The sequence below is a fragment of the Etheostoma spectabile genome, chromosome 13 (genome assembly GCF_008692095.1).
Source record: "Etheostoma spectabile isolate EspeVRDwgs_2016 chromosome 13, UIUC_Espe_1.0, whole genome shotgun sequence".
Lineage (NCBI taxonomy): Eukaryota > Metazoa > Chordata > Actinopteri > Perciformes > Percidae > Etheostoma > Etheostoma spectabile.
This window is the reverse complement of record NC_045745.1, coordinates 11,309,104-11,318,812: the sequence shown is the minus strand read 5'-3', so window position 1 is coordinate 11,318,812 and position 9,709 is coordinate 11,309,104. Positions and strand designations below refer to the sequence as shown.

At 39.0% G+C, this 9,709-nt stretch overlaps 2 protein-coding genes across 5 annotated transcripts in view; both read right to left on the bottom strand.

Annotated features, from left to right (window-relative positions):
* The window catches only part of bckdk (branched chain ketoacid dehydrogenase kinase), a 14,209-nt gene extending 7,986 nt beyond the window's left edge, over window positions 1–6,223 (bottom strand). The window contains exons 1-4 of the mRNA XM_032533199.1: window positions 5,815–6,223; window positions 2,684–2,752; window positions 2,450–2,560; window positions 21–68 (exon numbers count right to left, since the gene is read on the bottom strand). Of these exons, the coding sequence (XP_032389090.1) occupies window positions 21–68; window positions 2,450–2,560; window positions 2,684–2,752; window positions 5,815–6,060 (474 nt within the window). The 5' untranslated portion in view covers window positions 6,061–6,223. The remainder of the gene's footprint in view (window positions 1–20; window positions 69–2,449; window positions 2,561–2,683; window positions 2,753–5,814) is intronic.
* Window positions 6,224–8,860: 2,637 nt separating this feature from the next.
* Window positions 8,861–9,709, bottom strand: part of lrwd1 (leucine-rich repeats and WD repeat domain containing 1) — an 11,912-nt gene continuing 11,063 nt past the window's right edge. For all 4 annotated transcript variants that reach the window (XM_032533182.1, XM_032533185.1, XM_032533184.1 and 1 more), the window contains exon 16: window positions 8,861–9,709. This exon is cut by the window's right edge and continues 297 nt beyond it. The gene's annotated coding sequence lies outside the window, so the exon portion shown is untranslated.

Here is a 9,709-nt window from a genome sequence, read left to right as displayed (position 1 = left end):
TGTGTGTGTGTGTCACTCACTGGGGGAAAGTCACTGAGCATATGGTAGGCTCTGATGTACAGTTCATGCTGCAAGAAAGCACAGGAGAGGTGGAGGCTGTAGTTAGACAGATTTTCTGTGATCGTCCGTCCAACCATTAAGCCTCACATCACCAGCACGAGTCACACATGGCTAATGTTACAGAACATTTTCAGGATGCGTCCAAACAAAGTTAAACAACTCCTCCCCAGGAAAAAAAAAAAAAAAAACTTTGGTCCACAGTTAGAGTATTACTGACTGGACTACATTAACTTTAGTTCATCTGGATGTGTATCTGTTGAAACTCAAAATCAGCTTCAAGTATTGTTTTCTTATTGATAGAAAAGTTGATAGAGCAAGTAAAACTTCTCTGGCCTACATTACAACTGGTGGTGTACAAAAGGAGCGCCACATTATGTAATCTGCACAGACGAGCTCCAGAAAGAAAGGAATCTAGGTGAAAGTTCATCAACAAGACATGAAGAGGTGGTCAATCGTACTGCTGGGAAAAACAATGTTCTCTCTCACTGAAAATAAAAGAAACATGATACGTGTTTCCGCTACCCTGAATAGCATAAGTAGTTACAGATAATTGATGAATGATCGAGTTGACAAATTCAGACTGTAACATCATTTCATTGTTTGTGAATCTGCATGCACAAAGTTTATTTTAGGCGAATTTTTTAGGCCTTTGTTTATAGAGGATAGCAGAAGACATGAAAAGGGGGGGGGAGTGACATTCAGCAAAGGGCTGCAGGTCGGAGTCGAACCGAGAGAGTAAACCTCTATATATGGATGCTTGCTCTACCAGGTGAGCTACCCAGGCGCTCTTTTTATTGGCTGAAGTTCTGAGAAATCTCTGTGTGTGACTTGTGCCACCACATTCATACAAGGGGGTTTAAAGGAATTTAGTTTGTCCAAAATGGCATTTGAAAAACTCAACTACAATGTGTCTTTCCATGAACTTGTGCCCTGCAACCTGTGGTTGCTCTGGATATTCAAAAAACTTCACTGTGGACAGTTGTCATTGCAATGACCTTCTCCTGAAAAAAACATTCCCTGTGAAAAGTGTTACAAGTAGGAAGTGTTTGGAAATTCTCATGGGCAGAACAGCCTTTAACACAACAATTGTGGTACGTATTGCTGGTTCATACAATAGGAGACAACCCCCAGAAATTTCTACTTAGCTACAGGCTAATTAACTGACTTTTTAAACTCACTAACCAACAATGTAATTTTTTGTTAAGGAATAGCTACAGGCTAATTACCTGGCTAGTTAACTAGCTAGCCAACAATGTAATGTTTTCTTGAGGAATAGCTACAGGCTAATTAACTGATTTGTTAACTAGCTAGCCAACAATGTAATGTTATGTTGTGGAATAGCTACAGGCTAATTAACTGACTTGTTAACTAGCTACCCAACAATGTAATGTTTTGTTGAGGAATAGCTACAGGCTAATTAACTGACTTGTTAACTAGCTAGCCAACAATATAATGTTATGTTGTGGAATAGCTACAGGCTAATTAACCAAACTAGTTAACAAGCTAGCCAACAATGTAATGTTTTGTTGAGGAATAGCTACAGGCTAATTAAGCGAGTTTTTAGCTAGCTAGCAAACAATGTAATGTTTTGTTGAGGGATAGAGAGCAGCCAAAAATTAATGGTTTACCTTCTTTTGTAGCCTACCGACTAAGTCCCAACAGTATATCAAACTATTTGATTTTGGTTTACATCAATGACCTTGTTTTTACTAAAACATCATTTTTTTTTTAATTGTGCAACAAAGGTACGCTTCATTTTTTTTCATGGATTTACTCGGTTTAAACCTAGTATTACTAAACTCGGATTCAAACTAATCTTAATCTTGTGAAAACAATGGAATTGTGTGGGGAATTTAGCAGCCTGAAGCATAGGAATAAAATTAATCTTATTCTATTTCTATGACCTGGAGTTATGTTGTTGATGAGCTCATGTCTATGTATGCATGCGCTTCACGTTTTCAGAATTGTGTGCATAGTTCCGTTTTTGTGTGTGTATACAATAGAGAAAAAAAACTGTATACAGCATTTTTTTCTGGCAAAATGTTATGCCAGACACCCAGTTAGTAAAACTGCAAATATATAAATATTGCAATATTTCATCAGTGAGCCACTAAATAGGGGTTTGTTTAATTCAGTTTACTCATAAAAGTAAAATAGCTATTGTGTCATTCGAAGCTGGCAACCAACTTTTACCTATCCACTCTCAGATTGAAAGCACCTTTAGAATTTCCTTCCTTTCATTCAAAGTTCAGCCATGACATTCCTATGATGTGGCCCAGTTGTCACATTCGTATTGTAGAATCTGCTGCATGGCCGACGCTAACCGCGCTTCATGTACAGCTCCAACACTGTAGCCAGGAGCAGTGTGTCTTGAGAATTGTGTTCTTACCACTTGCAGAATGGTGGGGTTGCAGCCAATGATGAAGGGCAAACTGCGGAAGCCCTTGATGCGATGGGAGATTCGGACAGGCAGCTCCTTGTGTAGGTACTTGGCACTGCTCTGAGATCACATGCACACACAGATGATAGAGAAAAGCAAGTGAGTAAAAAGTCACAGAGATCAAAGAGCTTCCCATTAAAAAGGTACACTTGGCAGTTTTCCCAATGTGGCTGAAATATTTACCAAGACGTGGTGTCCATCGGGAGACTTCCCAGAATACAGCAGGGTTGCTAAGGTCAGTCGCACTGAGGCCTGGGGAGACATTAACACGTACGATCACATACACATTTACAGCTGCAGGTCACACGTTGTGAAAAACCTGTCAATTCTGCTATTGGAGAGACAATCACATGTGTTAAGAGTAGGGCTGGTGTCATTTAAATAAAAACAATTACAATACATGTAGCAATACCAGTAGCCTAAAAGGGATACAGATCATAAGAGAGTACTTAATTTGATGATTTTTTCCCTACTTCATTCTATACCCATAACATGAATGTGAATGGAAGCAGCCGGTACTGTGATAATGGCACAATCACACATCACATTTAACCAAAGAATGCTTGCTGTTGGCTGCGAGCAAACAAATAGATTAGATGAACAATTCAACAGACAAATGTTGCACATGTTCAAATTAAGTTATAATGTAAAAATGTCTTGGAATTAAACTGCACTGTGTGTAGTAAGCAGCCCATAACATCAAGGTTTCATTTAGGTTAACACTGCATTATCTGTTTGGATAAGAGAACATGGATGTTAATGAAAGGTGTAAAAAAAGAAATAAAAAAACAAACAGCAAATGGCAACTATGATTGGATCAGCAAGACCACATATGGAGGTAGTTTGGTTCACATTGGGATCAGAGCTCATGTTATTAGTAGGGCTGGGTGAAAAAAATAATTAGTTTAAGTGATCCGATATCAATTAATAAAATCCCCTTTTATATATGCTGGGGGGGGCACTTCTTAATGTAAACATAAACCTGGTGCATTAGAAAAATATTTGAGATTTGCTTCTTGCTTGTACAACTTACAGCATAAGTTGTCTGAGAATATATTTCATATCCAAGCAAAATGTTATTGAAATTTCCTTAACCTAATTGATAATGAATCAAATGGGAAATGTTATTGAGTCAGGACCTTTTGAATCGGAATTGAATTGGGAAACCATTGCCTATGCCCAGTCCTAGTTAATACCTGGTGTAAATAAGGGCCGTAATTGGCAGTCTTGACCTAAAGGCACCTAATGCCGTTTTTTCACTGCATGGTACTCGAAAAAAAGTCCCTGGTACCTGCTAAAAGGTACTTTTTTTTAGTAGCACCTCAATCAAGGTTCCAAGCCATTCAAAAAGGTGGCGTGAAAACCGGCAAACTACTGATTGGTCGGAGAGAATCGTCACTATTCACTGCGTCATCATTGCTAGCGACAGACGGGGGTTTTCTGAACAAACCCTGAGTTTTCTGTTGCACAACTAAAACAACCTTTGAACATACACGTTCCACCAAAACAAGCTCCTTCCAGAGGCTATTTTCACAGTTGCTTTAAAGAAATGCAATAACCCGGAGTACATTTTTCTCCCACAATGCTGTGTGGCCTAGCCAGACTAGCCAGTGCTGTGGAGCAAAGTGTGGCAATGCGAGACTAACCCGGCAATGACAATGTGAAAAAGCGGTCTCACATGCTTCTGTGCAGATCTGGAAAGTACAAGTACACAATGTACACACGGGGAATCTGACCTGATTGTGGCTCAAGAGAAAAGATCCACGAACATCCACATCAATGTCACTGCAGTCTTACTCTTTCTGTTGAAAGATCTGTTGACTACCCCCACCCCCACCCCAGGTCAGCGTGTGACAATAGAGCTCAACAGTCTTGTACCATTGACTTTTTGGGGGATTTTTTTGTTTGTTTTTTTTCACTCAAAATCATAAGTTGTATGTTTATGAGTCACGTGGTAGCTGGTTAGCCTAAGGCATGGTCTAAAACTCTTTATATACGGATTTTTCCAGACGTCAATGGGAGAAATGAATGAGTAAATTTACCCAAAGGTCTCTGGAGGAGGGGTGGGACTGTTGAGCGCTATAGTCACAAGACAAAACACTGCAGCTGACTACAATCAGCTGCAGTGTGTGGTCCTTGAGATCAGTGGCTACATGCCCTTAAATTTACATCTTATTTTGTACAATTACATTTTTCAATTTCAGCTTACAACGTTAGAGTGGGGCATTTTATGATTTGAACTTAACATGCAGTTGCAAATTCCTTCCTCATTTAACTATGAAGAAATACTTGCAGTGTGTGTGTGTGTGTGTGTGTGTGTGTGTGTGTGTGTGTGTGTGTGTGTGTGTGTGTGTGTGTGTGTGTGTTTGTGTTTGCTCCACACTGACTGAAAAAAATCTGTAACAAGCTAATAAGCTATAACAGACAGCTGGAAATAATATGACACACTATTGAAGCATCCATCTTCTTGCCAGGCATAAGAACTCTTTGGAAAATAATGGTTTGAAAAAAAGGAAGAACATTTTTTTTTTAATGAGGTTGGTGTGGACTTTGTAGACGCATTTGTGGGTAAGGAGCTAGTTATCCATGGTTGACGTTTCCGTAAATACAAATACAAGTGCTTGTACGCCGAATTGACTGAGTTTAACTTCTCCCCCGTTGCTTTAACACAATACCGAATGACTGCTTTGTATTGGCAACTTTTGTTGGTCAATTATTTGTGACAACAAATTATTTGTGACAGCAAATTATTTGAGCTAGCAATATTTCTTAACATGATGGCGTTACTTCGTTTGAGATCAAAGAATGTCGGTAGCTAAACATACTTTTCTCATGGAGCTGCATTCAAGTCCTCGGGACAAAATCGGTCAATAGCGGTTAGAGCTAAATTAACGGGCTAGGAAATCTAGGATTTTCAAAGAAATGTAATTTCGTTCACCCTTAACAATGTAATATCTGGCAAACTAATATGAAGTAGTTACTTGTGTTTTAAATTAATATAGCATTACGTTACATGTAGATTATTTACATAACTGCGTACATTAATAACAGGTGTTTTAATGGTGCCAGTTTCTGCAAGTTGGAGAGAGAAGTCGAGGTTTTTCCCGAGTAGGCCTAGCGTTATTTACGTAGCTAACTTAGCCAGCTAACGTTAGCTTTTAAGCGAATCGGTCATTCATGTAGGAGAAAATACCTATTTACTTGTCTTTTTAGTGTCAATGAACGCAACACAAACCTTGCTAACATATAGCTAGCTTACTCACTATGCCCTGTTCGGGAAGGGGCATCAGCACAAAAAAATGTCACTTCATTACCTTTTCTGCGGAAACGTCAATTGCGGACTGGTTGTAAAACGACGTAACAGTCTTCGACCGCTCTCTTGCCATCTCTGAGAACCCCTGCATCGAGGACGTAGACCGAAATCTGCGGCTTCCCGTGCTTGACATCAGCGGCACTGTTTTGGTGAGGGGGTCCAGCAGGAGGCTGCCGAGCCTCGGCCCGGCCCTGCAGGTAGCACCGCTCAGCATCTCCGCCGCTATACTTGTCAGCCCCGGACGCATGTGGAAACGAGCTGTGTGTGCGATCACGGCTGTCCTGTTCCCGTATTAGCACTAAATTCTAGAGTTGCAACGAGGCCATTGGGGTCGCGTCGTAATGGTGCACAAAGGCACGTTACGTATGAATACAGTAGAGAGAGGGTACAGGAAGGGCTTTGTGCGCATTGGCCAGTGGGCGAGAGATCTGGGGCGACGACATGAAAGGTGAACCAATCAGTCAGTTAGAGGCGGAGCGAAGAACCACACCAACAAGACACTGTCTATTTCTTTAACTGTCTATGCAAGACACACTGTCCTGCTGGCTTCGGTAAACAAGTATCTAAGCCTGATCGGATCCCCCTACTATTCCCTAACCCCAAAATCAAATCCTGGGGGAATTGCTGTGCAGCAGTTAAGATAAGATAAGAAAACCTTTATTTGTCCCACAGTGGGAAACTTCGGTTTGCAACCGCAAGGACAAAAGCAGAGATAGAGAAGTGTACAAGTAGCATAAACAAGTGTAAAAGTTCTTATAGAAAAAATAAAATAAAGTAACTGTACATTAAATAACACTAAAATAGACTATGCCTTATACAGTCTTCTGTGGCTTAAATAAATTCTGGTAGTATAAAAGTATTGTAGCAAACTGTATTGTACAATAATTGCACATGAGTTAGTAAAATTGCAAATGAAAATTATGCACAGATGTTGCAATACAACTGCAAAGTTCAAAGAGTGCAGCAACAAAGAATGTAAATATACAAAAGATAACAAATACGTTAAGTACTGCAACATAGAACTAATTTGAAATATTTTATTGTTGTGTAGCTTAACCTGTAAAAACACATCATGTATTAGTTTATATTTGGTATTAGTTGTCTAGCTAAATATGCAACTTCACTAAAGCTGTCAAAAGGAGTAAATAAAATGTGGAGTGTAACGTAGCATAAAATGGGAATACTCAAAATTGTACTTAAGTACATAGTAAGTACTTAGTTACATGTGCTTACTGGTACACTACATGAATGGATTAACCTGATGAGGAGCCCTAAGGGCAGGACGTTTCCTGCCAGGCACCAAGTAGTCTCGCTTTGCCAGACCTTCCTTCCCAGCGCTGTGGAGGAGGGTCTTGGTAATCCACATAGCATTCTGGGATGGGAGAGAAACGTGCTCTGGGTTATTGGCATCTCTTTAAATCAATCACAATCATCGTGGGCGGCACTAAACTCCGCACTGAGCACTCAGATTGGACAGATAGTCTAGCTAGCTGTCTGGATTTACCCTGCAGAGATCTGAGGACCAGGTAACCATAGTCCTCAGAAATCCACCGGAGTTAAAAATTCCAACACAAAGAAAGCGGAAGGTAACGGACATCAGCGAACAAGTGGAACGTCAGGCATATAGACTAGGCACGAGTAACCCCCTCCATCTCTCTATCCATTGTATGTAAACTGTATTATTTAACACTCATTTCAGAAATAATAGAATGTGGTACCCAATGCATTAAACAGAAGACAAGGATGACACATCATGATGAAAAGGAAATCTTTTTTTTTTTTTTTTTTTTACAATTAACACTGAGCAGAGATTAGATTTGGAACAGGAGTTGATCTGTGAGTTATAGCCTAATCATTGTTTTCCATTCATTATTCATCAGTCATGAATGACTTGTAGTAGTATCCAGTCACAAACTAGATTTTAAGCAGGACCTTGTGGCTTAATAAGTAAGTTTCTCATCCCAGTCTCCAAGGTCCCCATCACTCTATAGTTGTATAACTTTTTTGCCTGTAAAGTTGATTTTTTTCAAACATGTATACACTAACCCAATCATCTTTTTAAACAATTGCAGAAAAAATGCTGATTGCTCCTCGCTTTTAAATAATTGAAAAGAGCTGCAGGGGTATCACCAGCAGATGATTGTCTTACACACAGAGGTGAGGCACACTTAATAAAACATGGTCTGTTCCGATACTAGTTCATGACATGAAATAACGTGACATTGTCAAGCTGTCTGTCCATCTATCTAAATAATAAAAAAAACACAATAATTATATTTTCCATGAGAAAAATTAGGAAACTAGCAGTAAATAAAGCTTACTCTAAATGTATTAACTGTCCAAATAAATGTGATTCAACCTCATATTTAATGCTCAAATATATTTAAGCATATTTCATGTTGTATACAATGAATTGTGAGCAGCTTACAGCGGGTTTAATCACAAGGTGTAAAGAAAATCTCATTTGATTGTATTCAAATTTTAAAAAAATAGTTGGGTTTATTAAATGTGCTCTAAGCAATGTTGGGTGATGTTACTTCTTGTCGATGTTGAAAGTATTTTCAAACAAAACGAGGCAAGCTCGCCTCTCTCCTCCTCATCCCGTCCCCTCCCCCTCCCTTCTGTGCTTCTGCACACTAACACCCCAACCCCTCACCCCACCCCCAAATCCTTCTGGTCGGTTATTGGCCGAAAAGCTGGGACACTGTGTGAATGCTTCGTGGTGCAGGCTGGCACAGTTTGTTTTTGTTGCTGTTTGTAGACCTTGGGCTGTCTACAGAGACCAGGTTTTTACAGTGCAGTGTGTTCTGGGGACAGGCAGCTCGCAGATAGTGAGGAGATATTTTTTACAGTGTGTTCTGGGGACAGGCAGCTCGCAGATAGAGAGATGTGTGCTGTATGTTACAACAAATGTTGTAGCCTGAAACACGCATGACATTGCTTAGAGCACCATTAATAATACAGGTGACATTTTAAATAAAGTAAGATATTAATACCAGTTTTGTGGAGTCTGTTCTTTCATCTCACAACTGCACACAATAATGAAATAAAATGCAGTAAGTTTGATTTATTAAATCAAGATATTTGTAAACTTCACATGTAAAAAACATGGAGGGCTGCACACAGAAACACAAGCAGAAGAACTGCAGGATTACAGTAGGCAGTTTGTTTTCTCCACAGCAGTACTGTTTGCATTACTCAATGTTATCTGAACATTGCATAAAGTTATTTTAAAACAGTGAGGTCTAAAGACTGACCTTAAAATAACAGAAAAGGTTCATTAACATACAATTATTCACAATAAATATTTACATTTGGAAAAAAAGAAGTCAATTAACAAAACTTTCAAATTTAAAATGTGATTCTTATTCATGAGGCCACTGACTGTCTAAATGGTTAAACAAGCACTTGTTTTTTGCCCATTGTTGGCAGCACAAAAGCAGTACACAATCTTGACTTTTTACATCCAACTATGAACATTAGCATTCACAAAGCATTCACAAATGAACAATCGTTGACTAATCCTTTGTGAATTTGACACCAGTTCTCATGGTTGGATCGGGCATTTGTAAATGCCGTATCTTAAAAGATACATAACTACATACAAAAACTATTGTGTGTCACATAGAGACAATCAACAACTCTTTTCCTGTGGCTATACTGTAATTCGCAAAAGCTTTTATGTACATCAGTATTCAATCCTGCAAATTAAAATGTTAGAATTTTATGCCATACATTTTCTTTTCTTTTTTTAAAACAATACTGTAATTGTATTCCTTCCTTCCGTCTGTCTGGCTGTTACTTGCTCTGACAGATCTCACTGTGGCTTCAACGCAAAATTCACTTTCCCCAAACAACTTATGAAGAAAAGGAGTTAAAAAAAAAAAAAAAAACTA